The sequence below is a fragment of the Festucalex cinctus genome, chromosome 3, assembly GCF_051991245.1.
Source record: "Festucalex cinctus isolate MCC-2025b chromosome 3, RoL_Fcin_1.0, whole genome shotgun sequence".
In the NCBI taxonomy this organism is placed as follows: domain Eukaryota; kingdom Metazoa; phylum Chordata; class Actinopteri; order Syngnathiformes; family Syngnathidae; genus Festucalex; species Festucalex cinctus.
The window spans coordinates 16,592,879-16,612,034 of record NC_135413.1 but is presented as its reverse complement, the minus strand read 5'-3'; the positions used below and the strand labels follow the sequence as shown (position 1 = coordinate 16,612,034).

At 37.4% G+C, this 19,156-nt stretch overlaps 3 protein-coding genes across 7 annotated transcripts; all 3 read left to right on the top strand.

The window, feature by feature from the left end:
- The first annotated feature begins 1,272 nt into the window (after positions 1-1,272).
- Positions 1,273-10,562, top strand: LOC144016709 (protein mono-ADP-ribosyltransferase PARP6-like). 5 transcript variants are annotated; one of them, XM_077518032.1, is made up of 24 exons: positions 1,273-1,328; positions 1,476-1,726; positions 1,801-1,858; positions 2,221-2,289; positions 2,376-2,473; positions 2,551-2,611; positions 4,051-4,141; positions 4,223-4,289; positions 4,358-4,507; positions 4,571-4,712; positions 6,326-6,457; positions 6,788-6,883; positions 6,951-7,043; positions 7,118-7,243; positions 7,318-7,383; positions 7,457-7,524; positions 9,043-9,091; positions 9,200-9,312; positions 9,394-9,466; positions 9,526-9,595; positions 9,687-9,763; positions 9,841-9,898; positions 9,990-10,074; positions 10,162-10,562. In XM_077518032.1, the coding sequence occupies exons 3-24, from the start codon at positions 1,856-1,858 to the stop codon at positions 10,256-10,258; spliced, it is 1,884 nt and encodes a 627-aa protein (XP_077374158.1). In that variant the 5' UTR covers positions 1,273-1,328; positions 1,476-1,726; positions 1,801-1,855; the 3' UTR covers positions 10,259-10,562. The 5 variants fall into 5 exon arrangements, with proteins under 5 accessions (XP_077374158.1, XP_077374160.1, XP_077374161.1 ...); XM_077518034.1 differs by having other exon boundaries at positions 1,273-1,726; positions 2,379-2,473; XM_077518035.1 differs by having other exon boundaries at positions 1,273-1,726; positions 2,376-2,446.
- A 2,311-nt stretch (positions 10,563-12,873) lies between these two features.
- Positions 12,874-13,660, top strand: LOC144016734 (ribonuclease P protein subunit p25-like protein). Its single transcript, XM_077518058.1, has one exon. The coding sequence runs from the start codon at positions 13,043-13,045 to the stop codon at positions 13,658-13,660; it is 618 nt and encodes a 205-aa protein (XP_077374184.1). The 5' UTR covers positions 12,874-13,042.
- Positions 13,661-14,705: 1,045 nt separating this feature from the next.
- On the top strand, positions 14,706-18,378 carry cox5aa (cytochrome c oxidase subunit 5Aa). Its single transcript, XM_077516148.1, has 5 exons — positions 14,706-14,873; positions 15,551-15,667; positions 17,665-17,786; positions 17,866-17,979; positions 18,058-18,378. The coding sequence occupies exons 1-4, from the start codon at positions 14,801-14,803 to the stop codon at positions 17,977-17,979; spliced, it is 426 nt and encodes a 141-aa protein (XP_077372274.1). The 5' UTR covers positions 14,706-14,800; the 3' UTR covers positions 18,058-18,378.
- The last annotated feature ends 778 nt before the right edge of the window (positions 18,379-19,156 follow it).

Below are 19,156 nucleotides of genomic sequence, written 5' to 3'. Positions count from 1 at the left end.
TATTCCAACTTTTTAATATGCTCAGCACTTTGAATTGTGCTCGAGCAGCAGCACATGACGACCGACAGCATCACGAGGATCTTTGTACTGCAAAAAGTAAACCAAATGATGAATAAGCCACCAGTGAACCAGATGCAGTCATGCTTATATTGTACACATTACCTTAATTGGTCTGTACATATCATGTCAGGTAAGTATCACATGAAGTACACTCTTCAAAAACATGCACTGTCTTGTGTACGTCAAACTGACCTGAGCATTTACAATTGAGTTCTGAGATGTAGTAACTGTCTGATATTTGAATGAACATGTTGACTTACTGCAGAAATACATACCGTAATATTGTGGGCATGTAAAAGAAGAAGGTTGCTTGCAGCCAAGGAACAAATGGAGTAGAAATGGCAACAGTTTCCCATTAAGGCGTAAACTTAATGTGTGTAAAGTTACAGTATGCAGTTTTATAGAATACTTCAGATGTATTTTCATAAAATGGCACTAAGTTAAGCATAACTTTATGCAGCTGCAATATTATGATCACAAACTTGAATATAATGAGATATAATAAACGAAGCGTATATCTCACTGTTTTGAATATAATAATGTTAAATTGCCAATGTGTTCACCATTTTGGTTGAAGTTTGGTGTAGTACTTCACCATAATGAGGACTGCTAATAAAGTATCTAATTGAGGTAACTGAAATGTTAAACACAGGTCTCTTTATGATGCAGTATGATGATTTCGTGGCTTACATTTATTCCAATTTCCTGTATCTCTTTTTTTTCGAGTTTTTTTTAATTTTCTTAAACTGAAAACCAATCGTGCTGAGTGGGTTCCTACTACAGTGAAGATAACCTCAATCCAAGTCCTCGCAACAACACTGCCCTCTTGTGGGTGATGAGTGGACATGGACGAATCTTTTCGGCATCAAAACATGAAACGGCTTTATTCTGTACAGCGCATCAACGTACTGTAGTGCAATTCAGTAAAACATGAAATCCTCGATATGTCTTTCACTTCTTACACACGAACATGCTGTAATTGCAAAAGGGCTTTCTGGTTATCAAAATTCAGTTATACATGTAAAGAAATTGACATATCTAAGTGATGACAAACCTTTGAATGATTATTTTATCAATAAACGTTTCACAGGTATTAATGAGCAGGGGGGAAAAAAGCACACCACTACCACACACTCTTAAGTGGATTACAGTACGCTGAGAAAAGTACTTAATGAGAGCGCACATATGTGTGAAAGCCTTACAAGTGTGTAATCTGACCAGACTGTGGAGCAGCAGGCGGCTGCTCACAGGGTTAACTGCTGATTAAGGTCAGTCTGGAGATGCACACATTCAGACAGGGGGTGGGGAAAAAAATGCTTCAAATCAACCAATTTCTCCTAAAAGCCGTCATGACACTCAGCTTTAAATGTGATAGTGTTGTGTTTGACAGAAGAGGAAAAAAAAATATGTTGCAGCCTCTCCATGGGGATCACGAGGCCATCGACTACGTGCAGCTAATCGTGCTTCTCGAGTCTACCACTGAACATGTGTGACAGCCTGTTGTTCAGATCACCAAGAGGACAGCAAGAGTCGCACTACTAACCCGGTCGTCAAACAGGGAGTGTGCTTAAAAATAATATATATACAGTATATATTTCAACAGTCTGGATCTAATCAGAGCTTCATCAATTCAAATGTGGATGCTCCCAATTCCTCTGTGAAGGAGGTAAGTGTCATTTTAAATAGGCCTTTGTAAACTACCAAATTACTGAGTGTTAATTTCAGTGTTTCTTTCCTTAGTCGCAGGACAGTAGAGATTGTTCACTGTTGTTGAAGTAGTGCAAAATCGCTGCACATGGTGAGTACTGATAACTGCTCGTTGGCACAGTTTGTAAAGTGCATTGTCCAGTAACCATGAGGTCATCATTTCATAATTTATCTCTCAATTTACTTCATAAGCATTCCACATTCAAATCTTAGCCTTCAGCTTTCAGCATTCCCATGCAATTTCTCCAGAAATTGCACTTAGTCAAGTTCTGTTTCAACATTGTAGTCCAAAAACGTGCTTGAATGCTGGAATTGGAGACTTGAAATTGTCATTAGATGTGAATGTGAATGGTTGTTTGTTTTTATACATCCTTCATAGTGAGGATGAAGCAGCATAGAAAGCGGATGTCTGGATGAGTTGTTTAAAAAAAATAGACATATTTTACTGTTCAGGAAGCTGAATGGCAGCAGTGGAGTGAATGTGAGGAAGACTTTGCCTCGGAGGAAGAGGAGATAACATATGTAAACAATTCACTGACAATTCTTAATTGTAGTAAATAGGCATCATCATCTTAATGGATAGAAATAATGATGTGAACGTTTCCCAGCAGGAGCGCGGCGCCTTTGAGCCGAGCTGCCATCCCCGACTGGAGGGCGACGTTGAGATCGTCAGGAGCCTGTATTCACATAATTTAGTCACTATCAGGTAAACATTTCAACAATTTTCAATATTTCCGTTTATATATACGTTTTGAAATTCTCCCTATATTCTGCACTTTTCAGGGAATATCAATCAATCGATCAAGTGGACGTTGATCTGAACATTAATGCCAACATTTTGAATGTAAGTTAAAAACAAAATGTTCGATTCAAAAGAAAATATTTCATCCTGCCGCATTCATTGTGTGGTGTCCAAGGATATCATAGTTTTGGAATTTTTCATTTTAGTTTTTATTTCGTTTTGAGTTTTGTTTTTTAAATGTAGTTAGTTTTAAATTAATTAGTTTTCAGGGTGGTACTGTTAGTTTTTCTTAGTTTTAGTTATTTAATAAATGTTCAGTTTACTTTAGTTAGTTTCAGTATTTGTTTTAGTTTTTTTTTTGTTTTTTTAAACGTGTATTACTTGTGTGCAATATGGGGGCGACATCATCTGAAGGTGCTTTTCTATTGGTTGCTGCTAGATGACGTCACTTCTGTGTGACACACTTTCAAACATCCTTATTCCGGTTAATATAAAAATAAATTGATTTAAAATCATATTTAAAATGATCCCCAAAGGCTCATGCATTAAATTAATAATTACCAAAGACTAAAAAGAAGAACATTTTTGCTATAATTAGTTTTAGTTAGTTTTGTAAACATAAAATGTAGTTTCAGTTAGTTTTCATTTTTGTAGGAATGTTGAAAGCATCCCACATATGTTATTCAGATTTTTATTCTCCCCACTTTTTTTTTGGCCGAGAAACAACTCCCATGTTATACTTCCGATTTACAGCATTCAAATTTCAACTTGCTTCAAAACTTCACACCTTTCGGGGTATATATGGTCTGATTGCACTTTACTTACGGTACTCGCACAATTTAATGTTAAAGATCAACTTTTCCCCATTCATTTTCAATGGGACTGACATTGAACTTTTTCCACTTTCCACGTCCACTTCATCATCATTACTAGCTCTCTGATACTGTTAAGTGTGTTGTCCAGGAGGTCCCGGGTTTGAATCCCACCTCCGACTGTATATTGCAAATATATCAATTGGCAACTGAAATGATTAAATGCACGTTGGCTTACATCAGATGGCTATTTTTTAAAATACATACGACATTAGCCATTGAATTTTGAACAAGGCAAGATAGCTCAATCACAACTGTTTCCTCCATGGAGAACCTGCGTTCAAACCCCGTTTGGACCACATTTTAGTACATTTGATGGTACCAACTGACTGTCGTATCAGGAAATGGAATATAATTTCTCTGAACTGATTAAATCCCACTTTAGACTGATTGAAATTTTGTTTTTTATTCATTTATCTTTCAACTTTAATTAAAACTTTGTAATTTTCACATAATTAATCTTTCAATTTACTTCATAAGCATCCATCTTAGCATTCAGCTATTAGCATTTAGCTTTCAGCATTCCCACGCAATTTCTCCAGAAATTGCACTTAGTCTAGTTTAAAAAGCATTTTCGTTTTTATTTTGTTCACAAAATAGTTTTTGAATTTTAGTTTTAGTTTTTTCATTGGTTTTAGTTAACTAAAATGACCTTGGTGGTGTCCGAAGGAGGAAGTGGCTGAAGCCTGGAAAGTGAATACATCAGAACCCATCGTTGTTCGCCTGCACTTCTCTCTGTCTCAATATCTCAATGGACCCGGTGAGTTTCTTTGCCGCAGCTAATCTGACATCAACGTATACATTCTCCATGACGATGATGAGGCATGATTTCTCACCGTAGAACCATCAGTTGAAGTCTTTCAGCCATCTAATCGACATCATTTCAATCTTGGAAAACAACTGCAAAGGTAGGAGCCTCATTTTATCGTCATATTTAATCTGATAGACTAACATTTTTTTAAATATTATTGCGCAGTGTTTTAGCAGTCTTCATCTCCCGAGAGTGGAAGCATCTGACTAATGAGAACATGATAGTGAGGCAGAAGAGAAGGCACAGCTGGTTCAGACCTGGTGGAACTATGAAGAAATTCCGTGCAAGACTCAGCATCTGGCTTCCACTGTCAAAGTATGTAGCACGCAGAATCCGATGTTGCTGTTCCAGACTTTTCAAATCACTCCTCCCGCTTAGATCTAACACACTCCAAGACCGCAGCCTGAGGGGAAGGATTGTTTTGCCCGCCATGAAATTGAACCATTTCGCCAATCACACGACATCCTACAACATCAAGAATCCGTCAGGGGAACTCTTCACTTACATGCCCAGTGGAAAGGTCAGCTTTACCTCTTGAAGATATTCAAATGAGGTCTGTTGGCCTGCACGCTAGCTTGGGGACGTCTGAATTTTTATGTCCTCTGATTGGTTCAGCTATGTTTAGTCCTCTGATGGAGCTCAAAATGCCCGCTAAAGATTGTTTTCAGTCAATGCATTAGGGCTGGGTTTAAAAAAAAAACTCGAATAATCAATATCGAAACGATTTTCCTTTTTGAGCCTATCGATTCGTACAAACACAAGTTGATTGTTTTAACATCTCTTTTTTCCATAAATTCATAAGCAAATACAATTTTAAGTGCTTTTTTTTTTTGCTTGTCTTACTGTTTTCTTGAAATTTACTGTTCATATGAATTTAAAAGTATTTTCTTACGTTCATGAATTGACTTATTGCACTTAAACACAATTCCTAATCGATTTTATTTATATTTACAATTTTTGAATTGTGAAAATATCTTCCTCTCATCTTTGCTGATGTCAATTTTTGTAGCACTTAAGTAGTGGTACTTTTCATTAATAAAGAAAATCATTTTACCAGTTACTGCCGCCGCAAAATTTTATTTGGAATTTAATGTTTATTGTAGTGTTTTTTTCCCCCCCCCTTAAACCATATCCTTGATATTTAAGAAAAATTTATGTTCCATAATTAATTGAATTGAATTTAATCGCCTCAGGAAAAAACATCTAGATCAAATCAAACTGAACTCTTGTAAATGGAAATCGAATTGATTGAGGAAATTGGAATCAATACCCACCCCTATAACGCATAGTCAGACATGATTAGAAAATAATGTTGCACAAGCTTAACACAGACATTGCAGATACGCTTTAGGCCAGAGGTGGCAGTCACGAGTTAAAAATTGACTAACTCCACAATGTATCTTGAAGAATTTGATTAGGTCACATTAAAGTACCCAGTGAAGGCCCGTGTCAGGAACACACTGCCTGCCACTGCTGAAGTATAGCATGGAAATGTGACATTTACAATTTTATTCAGAATAATGTCACTCAAAAGCAGTTGAACAATTAAAATGTGTCAATTCATCACAACCAATTTTTAATACTTATTTACATTCAAATATTGCTTAAAAAAAAGTGTAAAATCTAGTGGCGAACTAATAATTCATTCATTTTAAAAACTCACTGTTGATTTCAATAATAAGCAAAAAAAAACTTTTATCACATCAATGTACATTTTTTACAATGAAATCATAGCCTACTGCGATTGACTAGCAAGCAGTCAAAGGTGTAGCCCGCCTACTGCCCATAGCCGGCTAGGCTCCAGCACCCCCCGCGACCCTTGTGAGGAATAAGCGGTCAAGAAAATGGATGGAATCATAGCCAATGGCAAATAATGATTGGTAGTAATGTGTGGTATGCTTGCCAACTGCCAAGTGTGGTCTATCTAAAGCACAGTTCTCCACGTGCTTTAAAACTTGCATTGCATTCTGTAATTCACCACTAGATGTCACTAAGTTGTAAAAGTTTGGCATTCATGGACATCATCCAGCAGCTCAGTTACATCCTCACACCCCTTGACTGTAGAACAATATACAAGAACTTAAACAAAGCCACCTGTGATTTAACTCTGGAGCTTATTTGTTTCTTCCACAGAGGGTTTTCGTGTCAGGAGTGAAGTCATCAGCTCAGCTCAGCACCAAGCAGCTGATAGAGCTGCTGTTCTTCTCCCAGGCCATAGAGCACTGTAAGACCACCCCGACACTGCAACATGGCTTCTTGGTGCAGGTAAAGCAAATAAAAATATGTGACGAAAGTGCACTTCAACACTTGACCTGTTGTAGTCGAGTTAGTTTTGTTTTGCTATGATATTCTGACAATAACAATGCCCCGCTTCTAATTATGAATGCCTTTGCTTTTCCGATGGATGAGGAAAGTAAACATATCAAAAGTACACTCCACTATGAACTAGAACCACAGGATGAATATAAAAGCTCATTGGTTAATGAGGTCCCATTGATGCTAATACAGTTGCTAGCACGAATGTCGTAGTCCGGGCAGATTAGACTGACATGTCAGCACAAATGACATCAAATTCCGCTTGGGATGTGTGCACAGGTGATGAGGTACGCAGAGCAGAGAATCCCCACATTGAATGAATACTGCGTGATTTGTGACGAGCGACACGTTTTCCAGAGTGGCCCACTGTTGAAGGTAAACATTTGAAAGCCAAAACCCTTATGAAGTGAAATAATAAGAGTTGTATTTTGTGAATTGCTAGCCTGCCGTTTGCACCAGGGAACTGTGCGTCTTCTCCTTTCACATGATGGGGGCCATGTCAGGGGCGACGGAGGAGGTGGCCACCGGTGCAGAGGTTAACGTTAACGTACCAATGAAGTGTTTCACATCAAGTCGGGATGGTCCCATTTGAAAGGTTTTGTTCCACAGGTGGTCGACTTGCTGGTGGCGATGTGCAGGTCAGCTCTGCAGTCGTCCCGCAAAAGCATCATATTTGAACCGTACCCATCTGTCGTCGATCCAAAGAACCCCAAAATGCTGGCCTTCACTCCCAAGGTAACGAAAGTCAGCTGTGACGTCTTTGTATGAAGATTCAGTGAATTCCCTCTGAGATTTTTGTCTCACGACAGAGAAAGAGCTATGAAAGGCTGGAAAAAGCGCTGGACAGTGTCCTGCTGATTAGGCGGATGACACAGGTGAACCTAACACGTCTGTTATTAATTTCACGTTTTTCTTTGCCTTGATTTCATTATCTTTATTGTCATGCAGGGTTCATACTCTGAAATAAAAAAGCAGATGGACAAGATAGACCCTCTTGCCATTCCTTTACTCCAATGGTAAGATGCAAAACATGACATTATGAATGTGTACTCACTGGACACGTCATTGGGTACATGTACACATCTAACAAGCTAGTATGTCGTACTCATGGTGTACAATTGCAACATGTTGAGAAATGTGTATATGTAATGCAGGGTCTCCCCCAAAAAAAGTCATTATTTGATATTTGTTCTGGACAAATGAAATCAAGTCATCTTCATGTTGAAAAAAAATTACAAAACAATATTTCCTATCAAAATTTCAACAATATAGAGATACATACTATAACAATACTTGGAGGTATATATTCTTCAGCTTCTGCAAAAAAAACTACAACAAAAAAATAAATAAATAAATACAGATAATAGAGCTTACTGTGTCACTTTACAGTAGTAGGAAAGTGCTTCAGTTCTATCTCCTTTACTTTATTATACTGCTCCCTGGTGGCCAAGTCAAACAAACCAGAAATAGACACAATTGCAGAAACTGATTAATTCTTTACATTCTATTTAGCTGTTATTGTGTTTTTATAAAATAGATAAAATTTTGCAGAATGCTATTTTTGCCTTTCTTTCGTTTGATTTTTTAAATTAATGAATTTATTTATTTATTTTTACAGCATGTCCAAATCTGCTCAGTTGGTGTAATTCTCTGGACTTTTCTGAAAAAAATGTACATTGCACACCGTTTTTGTGTTCCAGGCTCCAGCATATTCTAAAATACAACATGTGAAATATCATTTTTCATCCTGAAACAAAAGTAAAAGTTAACATTCAATGAACATTAAACTGAACATCCGGTTAAAATTTAAGATCTTTTGAGTGGGAATTGGCACTGTTATTGTCATACAGAATGATGTTAAAAAATACATAATAATAATAATAATAATAATAATAATAATAATAATAATAATAATAATAATAATAATAATAATAATAAATGGCGGCACGGTGAATGAGTGGTTAGCACTTACTTTTAAATGCATAATCCTCAGGTTTATGTATATAGTATAGTAGTATAGTATAATTACATTTTTTTTTCACGTTTTTTGGATGTCTGCATTCAGTTTCAGCCCCAAAACATAAAAATGTAAAAAATAAGAAAGATAATAATAAATGGACATACCAGTATTTTTTTTTTATTTTTTATTTTAAACATTGGAGTACATTTATCGTGTATAAGTAACCTGATTATTGTGAAATTCAAAAAATATACTTTTTATATTTTAAATGACTACTCTCATTATTATTCATTTAGAGTAATTCAAAGTAAATCAATACTAAATACATAAACCTGAGGATTATGCATTTCAAATAAATAGGCTTTATTAGACTAATGAATATGTATCATACAAGGTTTATTTGATAGGTTTGTGTTGAAATTATCTTTTTTTAAAAAAGTAAATGGGAATTTGTCATTGTCATGTAAAAAATTACATCAATCTTGAACTAGGCTTGAAATATTTGTGTGAGTGTAGAGTACTACACAAGGCCAATCTTAGTGAATCTCATTTTTGTTCTTATGTTTGACATTAGGATTTTATCGAGCAACAGATCTCACATTGTCAAGCTTCCAGCCAACAGGGTAGGACAGTCTTTGATGCAGTTTTTGATTTACAGTAGCAGTAGCCTACATACATATTGTTAAACTGCTTCCATTCTTCATCTCTTTTCTTTTCTGGCTGCACAATAGCAACTGTCATTTATGCACACGCCTCACCAGTTCCTGCTCATCAGCAGCCCTCCCACCAAAGAGGCTCGTTTTCAAACTGCACGCAAGCTCTATGGCAGCACCTTTGCTTTCCAGTGAGAATATTTGTTACTTTACATATGGAACTCTCATTGATTCATCTACTCATAACGATAAATTATATTTCTTTTTCCTAGTGGTTCCCACATTGAAAACTGGCATTCCATTTTAAGAAACGGGCTTGTGAATGCCTCCAACACAAAATTCCAGGTAAGCGGATGACAAATCTCTGACAACCTCTCAATCTTACACCTGTTTCTTTTTAAAAGATGCATGGCGCTGCCTACGGCAAAGGGATCTATTTAAGCCCAATTTCCAGCATATCGTTTGGATATTCGGGTATGAAATTCACATATTTTCCTTAAAAAAAAAAAAAAATACAAAAAAAATCCTTCATAGATTCCTATAGGTTATCCTCTTTTCTTTTCAGACATGGGTAAGGGACAACACTGGATACCCACCAAAGAAGAACTCAAGAAATATCATCACAAAAACATAATCCAACAAGTAAATCCCTTTTTATGCATCATTTTTATCTTCATAGATGTACATCCTGGCATTTTACATCGTATTTTTTGTTGTAGGATCTCCCTTGCAGGTTTCTTCAAAGCAGGAACTTAAACTGCGTTGCACTTTGTGAGGGTACGCATGAGTCAAAACATGATCGTTTAAAAATTTCAGTTCCACTTGCTCATCTTTTTTTCTTTTTTCTTGCTTTTGGGTCTTTTCACAGTCATAACGTCGAAGGACCTTAAAAAGCATGGCAACATCTGGGTGTGTCCCATATCCGACCACGTGTGCACACGTTTCCTCTTTGTGTAAGAACAACCTGACTCTAAACTCTAAACTCTTCCGTCCAGATTGACTGTCCATGTTCGACAGCACGCTGCCTTTGTGTGTCTCAGGTATGAAAATGGTTGCGTGGGAGATGTCCACATCAACACTCAGGAAGAAGGGATCCAGAGACAAATTTTAGAGGTCATTGCAACCAAGCCCAGCTGAAAAAAACAAAACAAAAACAAAACTCATACCACTATATCTGTGCACTTAAGATAAACATGTTTTGTTTATTTTCTTTTGTTTAATTTTTTATGTTAGTAAGAATTACTCATTAGTATATTATCATGATAGAAGTATTAGGGAGTAGGACTAGATACGTTTTTGTACATCTTCCTACTCCTTTTTGAACATGTAAATTATGATACTATTGTCAATTTTTTTTCTTTTCTCCTTCTTTAACTTTAACTTGCATTTTATACTTATGACGTGTTTATGTTTATTTGTTTAATAAACCTACCAACTAACCAAAAATAAAATACTCCAAATCATGCATAACATGGAATAGAGTCTTTATACAGTATTATTGCACATTAGCATTTTTTCCACAGGTCTTATCTTGACAAAATCTAAAAAAAAATAAAAAAAAAATAAATAAAAAAATAAAAAAAAAATATAAAAAAACCAAAACAACTTTGTGTCTAAAGTAGAATTAAGTGAAGATGTTTTTGTAGCTCCTCACACTGTGACACGCGTAGATGCGTGGATTTTATTTTTATTTTTTTTAATTCTTTGCTTTTTTCTATAGTCGTGGTTTGGCACATATGGATTCGCAGAATTTTTTAACAAATATATTTTTTGCTTTTTTCCCCATACTCGTGGTTTGTCACGTGGATTTGGGATTTTTTTTTTTCCATGCTTGCCGTTTGTCAAGTGGGTTTGCGGATTTTTTTTATTTTATTTTTTATTTTTTTTTGCTTTTTTCTCCATACTTGCGGTTTGGCGCACGTGGATTTGCGGATATTTATTTATTTATTTTTTTGCTCCCCCACCAATATTGTGGTTTAGAACACATGGATTCCCAGATTTTTGAAAAATATATTTTTCGCATTTTTTTTTTCCGTACTCGTGTTTTGGCAATGGGAATTCGGATTTTAAAAAAAATATAATTGTTCACTCTTATTCCACACTCGTGGTTTGGCACACATGAATTCGCGTATTTAAGAAAAATAAATAAATAAAATTGCTTTTTTGCCCCCATACATGTGGATTCATGGATTTTTAAGACAATTATTTTTTACTTTTTTTCCCCCCCATATTCGTGCTTTGGAACACGTCGATTCACAGCTTTTTAAAACAATATTTGTTTGCTTTTTTTCGACCCCATCCTCACGATTTGGCACATGGGGATTCAGATTTTTAAATATATATATATATTTGCTTCTTTTCAATACTCGTGGTTTGGCACACATGAATTCCCAGATTTAAAAAAAAAACAAAAAAAAACAAAAAACAAAAAAAAAAACATTTTTTTTGTCCCCTCCACCCCCATACTCATGGTTTGGAACACTTGGATTTGCGTATTTTTATAAATACATATTTTGCTTTTTTTCTTTGTCCATACTCGTGATTTGGCACACGTGGATTTGCAGATTTTTAAAAAAAATATATATATTGTTTTCCTTTTTTTTTTTCCTCCCCACCTATTTTAACCCCGTTTTTTTCAAGAATTTGGGGGTTAAAAATTTCTCCCCCACCAATACATTTCAATGGCCGTCAATTATACATGGACTTTTGAGGGCCAGCCCAGTCCATCTCCCCTGTGAATAGCGGAGGTCCACTGCATATTCAACTGCCTTATTTGATGGAAATCAAGTGAATTGTTGCACTGAAATAGGTATGTCTTGCATTTCTGCTTTTGACTATTTGGTGTAATTTTTAGAACAGCATAATATATTTTGAAAAAACATACTTGAAGATCTTTTAAATTCAAATTTCAGTTACAAATTTTACAAATTACAAGTTTTTATGAATAAGAAAATTGTGATTTGTGTATTTATGTGCATCAACTACCAGAGGACATCATAACGTTTAAAAATGATGACATATTTGAGACAATCCTTGCTTTTATTGGACCAAAAGACACACAGGAAAGCACATGACTGTGCTCATTGTTCATATCAGCAAATAACAGGAGATGCATCCATCCCGTGAGGCGGACGGGCAACATTATAACACTATTGTGCTTCCATATGAGCCCCGCAGCTCAGCTGCCTCCCCAATGTTCCCTCGCCAGCATTGTTGGCATCTGTGGCCACACCTGTTTTTGTTGGTTTTACAGACAAAAAAAAGATAGCTGCTCCAATGTTTGAATGCTCTTATTGATTTACAAGAACACCCGAGTGTCTAGCATTTTCTAGGTCAAACCAGCAGGCGACTAAAAAAGAGGACAAGTGTCTGTAGTAGCCCAAAGGAAGACATTTCTTAAATACCATAATAGCTCACTGTAAATAATGCAAAAGATAAGTAAAACCATCAAGGATATAAACAGAAATATTAAAACGTTTGCATAAATGAAATCATTTGTGTTAAAACAATTTGCAAGTGTGCACGTCAGCGCATCTCTTTAACTCCTGTGTATTCAGCTGCGTAATTCAAGCAACCACACTGAAGATTCAGGCTCTCACAAAAGTTGCTTGTCAACCCAACAAATGACATTAATGACTGGATTCAATGAGGCAAAATGTTGCATATGCCTTTAAGAGCTCTTTGTGCCACTCGACTGTCGGAGCCTCATGTGTGTTTGTAGGCATCAGCTGTCCTCGGTGCTGAAAAGAGCAAGCGCATCTTTTCCCTCATATCAGAGGAATTAGACGAAGAAACGTCTTTTTTACGTCTTTGTGGTCATCGCCGAACTGGAAGTTTGGATGACAAAACTGATCACTTCTGAGGAACTCTCTGGGGAAAAAACACCAAAGCTTCCTTCCTATTTTTGACAGTTTTTAAAGAATGACAGAAGCCATGGCTCAGATGGTGCGTTCAAGTACACCACTCAACCCAGCCATTCAATTATCTCTCGATCAGAACAACTTCAGGAGAGTCAAGCGCGCGGAAGACAGCAGCCCTTATCCTATTCCTGGACTCGCCACAGACTTTCTCCACATGCGAGTGAGAGAAGGAAGCAAGATCCGCAATTTGCTGCGGTTCGCAACAGCTCGCCTGCAAGGCGAGGGCAAAGACAGCAACGAGCGCTCGCTGAGACAGGTGGTCTTCACTGGCTCGGGCAGAGGGCTCACCAAGACCATCACCTGCGTGGAGATCTTCAAACGGAAAGTGGAAGGGCTCCATCAGGTGTCCAAGCTCCACTACAAGACGGTGGATGATGTTTGGGGAGCGTCACAACACGACGGAGCGGCGGGTAAAAGCATGCAGAGGACGATCCCTGCCATCTGTATCCTGCTCTCCAAAGACCCTCTCAATCCCCAGGAGCCCGGATACCAGCCTCCCCAGTCGGCTGGCGCTCCCACAGCGGATACAGGGATATGCAGAGACAGGCTCAAGCCGCCTCCCTGCCCCTCGGCAGCCAAGAGACTCTGCTTGGAGGACTGGATCAAATGTACTCCATGATCTAAACCCAAACTGTGCCACCAACTGATTTCTGCGTTGGACATGTTTAGAGTTTAATTGTTTAAAAAAAGAAACAAACAAACAAACCATTAATCAGCATTTATAGCTGACCATTTTGATCGCTTCAAAACATCTTTGTGATGAAATATTCAGTGTCAGCGTGAAAATAATTGAAATCTTTGGTAGCTTCAATAAAAACTGTTTTCTTTTCAGTCCTTTTAATAATCATACATTTTTTGGGTGAAATCAAATGGAATTTTTAACATTCTTATTTTATCTTTGGTTTCCAATCCATTTGAAAGTTATTCGTGGGCCGGCACGGTCCATATCACCCGCAAATAGCGGTGGGCCACTGTATATCATTTTAAGTGATATGATGTGACATTCCACCTTTCAGAGTTTTTTAACCATAACACAGTGTATCATGTCTAAAATAATAATAATCATAATACAAGCAACAAAATAAAAAGTCAAACAAACGGTAGCTACCACAGCTCTAGTAAAACATATTACTTTTGAAGTTTAAAGGGAGTTTGCCGTTTTAAAACTGCGAGCAAAATGTCACTGGTCGGCCATCTTAGGACAGTGGACTGCTCTGGTGCTCTGTGCTGTAAGGTGGATGATTTACTCACTTAAATGCTTGTAACAGTGTAACACAATTTTTTTTTAAATCAGTTTCAAGTTTTATATTTTGGAATCTCCAATTAAGCAATAATACTAAAGATTTGAGAAACCTGTTGAATAGAATTGCGGCTAATGCAGGAGGCTGCGGTGCACAGCATGACTGACAGTGACACCTCATCAGCTGTCTCTGATTGGTTGTTTTCCTTAAGGCACAAGATAGGGCAAGGGAACTATTTTTCATCGATCAAGTCAGACTGAGAATATATAAAAGTATGACAACTACAAGATATTTTTGAAACTATATCCTCCCCTTTGAAGCCATTTTTGCTTACAGTTTTTTTTTTTTTTGGCACACAAGTATAAAAAAAAATAATAATAAAAAATCAGTAAGTCAACTTCGATGTGCACATGCGCACCAGGAGCGAATGACGTCACGGTCTCATTGCGGCGACTTCCTTCCAAGTTTCTGCTGCTAGCAAAACTGACCGGTCGGTTGCAGCTTGGCTGTCCTGCATCATGTTCAGAGCAGCCGTCCGCCTGTCTTTCTCCGCTGTTCGGAGTCTGACCCGTACGAAACCGGCTTGCCAAGGTATTTGTCACTCCTTTTTGTTGGACGATGCTTTTTAGGAGCCGTGGAAGTTGTGATTGATAGAGGACACATCAGGGAGGGTACCCTCGCGGTTCCCGTGTTAGCAAACGCTAGCGCGTGTACCAATCGCTTACAAATACGTAGAAATCCATGCCCGTGTTTTGCGTGGTAGGGTCTAGACTGAAATTAATAACAGTCATTTAAAATTCCGGTGCGTTGGTCCCTTCACGCCCGTTTTGTTAGCTTTGTTCGGTGTGTGTCCTTGTCGTGACCCAGTTGAAAGTGTCATGCGTGCGGCCTAGTGGTAGTGCTGCTAATGCTAACACTGAGCTAACTGAGTTCAGTTCATTTTTTTGCCCTACCAGGATGTCAATAAGTGTTTTTATGACGTTTACACGTGCTATCGTCACGCATATTTGGCTACGCGATGAATGAACTTTATAATGTCTTTTAGTTTTATAATGTCTTTTAGTTTTTCTGCTGATTAGGACGTCCTTGACTCCTTAGCCATACACATAATATATTAGGCAATTTCTATTGCCAACTTATAATGTTGTATTTTTAAAACTATACATTTTCCTATATCTACTGGCCGTTTGTGTTATTCAATGTGGACACTGTACCCATTCCATACAATGCGTTAAATGGAGATTTCTGTATCTACTGTCACCTTGCAGGGCTGTTGGCCTCAAGGTGTTATTCACATGGGAAAGAGGAGACCGATGAGGAGTTTGATGCCCGCTGGGTCGCCTACTTCAACAAGCAAGACATTGACGCATGGGAGCTGAGAAAAGGTAAACTCCTCGCCAGATATGACGACAAATCAAGCAAGGCAGTGAGTTGTTTACCGTTGAGTACCGGCATCAATTCGCATGTACAGGGATTCGGAACAGTACTAAATGTGAAAGGTACCCAAGTGGTACACAAAATGGATGGATGGTTAATTTACGCATACACATTATCTACAAGAGAAAATGTGGTTACCACTCTAGAGAAGGGTACCAAGCTTTGGTACTAAACTAAAAACTGCAGTATCAAAAAGCTTCGCCCTTAACTGTTTTGTTAATCATTTTGGAGAAATTACTCAAATTTATTTTAGATGAATTTTTGCTATATGGATGTTGACTTGCATCATCTACCTCAATTCTCATTTCTAACTAAACAATCAAATTAATATGTTCGTCAAATATCCATGTTCACTTTCAGAAAGATGAGCCTTTTGCCCCACTGCAGTGCTGTGCACGAGAGGCGCCACCTGACACTCCATTTTCCAATGTAGCCTGTGTGATCATATGACCACACAAGTATTACATAAAAAATGTTTTTATACTTATCTGTGGGCGGCTTCTCCAACACCCCAGAACAGTGAAGTTTTTTGCTCACGTACACCTGCACAGCACAAATTGGTGTTCTCTAACATTAGCTCTGTTGCTATGCTAACGTAGCATTTGAGCATTTTGCTCTCTCTGCATAAGTAATCAATTTACACAAAATGCAACTGTTAGGCTAATGTAAACGTTTGGTTATTCTTGGTTTGAGTGGGCATGCCTGGAGAGGGACAGAGGGATGACCGTAACTGTAACACAAGCAACAAATGCATAGAAAATGTGCGTTCCACCTAACAAAAGTGCTTTTTGCGTGATGTGACCTTTTTGCTTTACACCAGTTTTCATTTATAATTATTTTTATATATAACATTTAACAGTACAGTAGTGATTTGTTCAAAACATATTTTCCTGTTATTGTTTTGATACATTTATTTTACATTCATGTCATAGCTGCAAGACAAGTATTTTTTTTTAATAAATGATGTTAATTTTAATATTTTTGTTTTGTTTTTCTAACCAAAAAAGTACAGATAAGCACTAGATCAATAAGCGGTATTGTTAAGATTAGTAGTAAAGATGGAATCTTAATGATACCATTCCTATTTACCATAATTGAGTTTAGCTTTGGGAGTAATTTGCAAAAGCTGATAATGTTGTATTTAGGGTTTTCTGTTTACAACAGGCCCAAAATACCAGGTTTCAGAATTACAAACAAGACACAAACTTGTTTGTGCCGCAGTGTTAGATTGTTGTGCTTTCTGTTTTTTTCTACGATTTATGGCATTTTTCATATGGATTAACACTAATTATGCCCCTATACTTCTTTACCATAAGTCATGATGGTGGCCAATTCAGATTTGTTTTTAAAATCCAATCTTTTTATGTACCCTTTCACATTACAAAAACATATGTGACACATCATGATGTGATTTATTTATTATTATTATTATTTTTTAATTGCTATATTTCCTCATATAGGAGGGAAAGTAGCACACATATTTCTGGATTAAAAACACGAGGTGTCTATTTATGACACTGTATTTATGTATTCAAGGGATAGACAAACCTGCAATTTCATTGGTCGTTAGCCTTTAAGGAAATACCAGACATTCATTTTCTGTAGTGCTTGTCCTGCGGGTGAGGTGTAGTCAACCGCAGTTGACTTTGGGCAGTCGGGGGACTGGTCGCCAGTCAAGCTCAGACCACTCAGTTGCACACCTGTGGACAATTGAGAGAGTCTTCAATGAAGCAACCATGCATGTTTGTATGAAGGAGAGAGAAAGGCTGTAGTAGCACATATTCTTAACCAGAACCTCAGAAGTTTTACTCCTGGTAACAACTACTTCACCATGCTGTCAGCAAAGTAATATTTATCATGTTATGTCATGAAAACGAAACCAAAAAAATCCATCTGCCAAATGGAATGTTTGTAGCATGAAATGTGTCAAAATTGTGCATTTTAGGGATGAACACCTTGGTTGGTCACGATCTGGTACCCGAGCCAAAGATTGTCGAGGCGGCGCTGCGAGCTTGTCGGCGGTTAAACGACTTGGCCACTGCAATCCGAATTCTCGAGGCGGTCAAGGTGAGAGTTTCTGCTGACAGTGACCGTCTTGTATTTGGTTGACTGATTAATAATTGACTCCTTCCGCTTGCTTCCTCAGGATAAAGCTGGCCCACACAAAGAGATCTACCCATACCTTCTCCAAGAACTTAGGCCAACATTAGACGAGCTTGGAATCTCTACACCTGAAGAGCTCGGCCTCGACAAAGTCTGAGTAAGTTATCTGAGACAAAGATTTCTTACTTTATCAGCAGATGTCAGTCTCTTGCAATGCTGTTTGTTTGTCTTCCAGATCAAGTGGTGGTGGATGTCCTCAGAACGCAAAATCTGTGTATCTACATTGCCTCATCCGTCTATTTAATTTTGCCTTTATTAAGTTCTTTTGCTTGTAAAATATTGATGAACCTAATAAAGGACAATTTATCTGTAACGCATGTTGCAAGATTTTCGGAATACTGTTTTTAAAAGAACACGTTAATTACTTCTGGTAGCAATAGATTAATTATGAATTGATGTATGGGAGGCTGCACTTGTTTGGAAGTGCTTTTGTGACGTTCGCTTTTTACCACCAGAGGCCAGCATTTTCACGTGATTAAAAAGCCATTCTACTGCATCTTTTAAAGTGTTTTCATTTCAGGGACATTGTTCAATGCAGCTCAAATAAACGTGTTCAAGTAGCGCATTGGTTTTACGTTGCATTGGTTTTACGTTGTTAATCCAACATGTAAATTAAAGCATCGACGTAAGAGTCTGATTGATCTTAACTGGATTGTTTATAGTTACAGGCAAGTTTATACACCTGTTCAAAATAAAATGACCAAGATTAATAATTTACAAACATTCACCATGAACGTGAGAAGAGTCTTGGGAAAAAAAAAAGAAGAAGTCTGGAATGTACTTGGAGGGAGGGGGGTGATGTGGCAAAAGTGTGCACACACTCTTGTAACTTGGATGTGATTTTTCAGAATTATTTAATCCTATATGATTTTATCATACTCGGCAGATATGTTCATTACCGGTGAATAATATATTTGTGTATTTGGCTAATCGATCTTTCCTGTAACAAATTTTGCATTCATCAACCAATCAGAAAACGGGAAAATGCAGACGTCGTCCTATAACGACGAATTCGAAATCTGATTGGTTAAAGAAACGGTAGATTAGATTGACATGGCAAAACAAAAAAGTTAACATCCGCAGCCATTGAATATTGTAGGTCTATGCAGTTCTGGCAATGACGCTCCACACAGTCATACAATTTTCCTGTAAAAGTACAAAATACGTCATTATCAAAAATGGCAGCTTTTCTTACAGCACCTTTAGGTTGGTGTCTGCAAGGAAATGCACTTTTATGAGCAGTGGGCGGACCTCATTCATTCATTTGCGCAAAT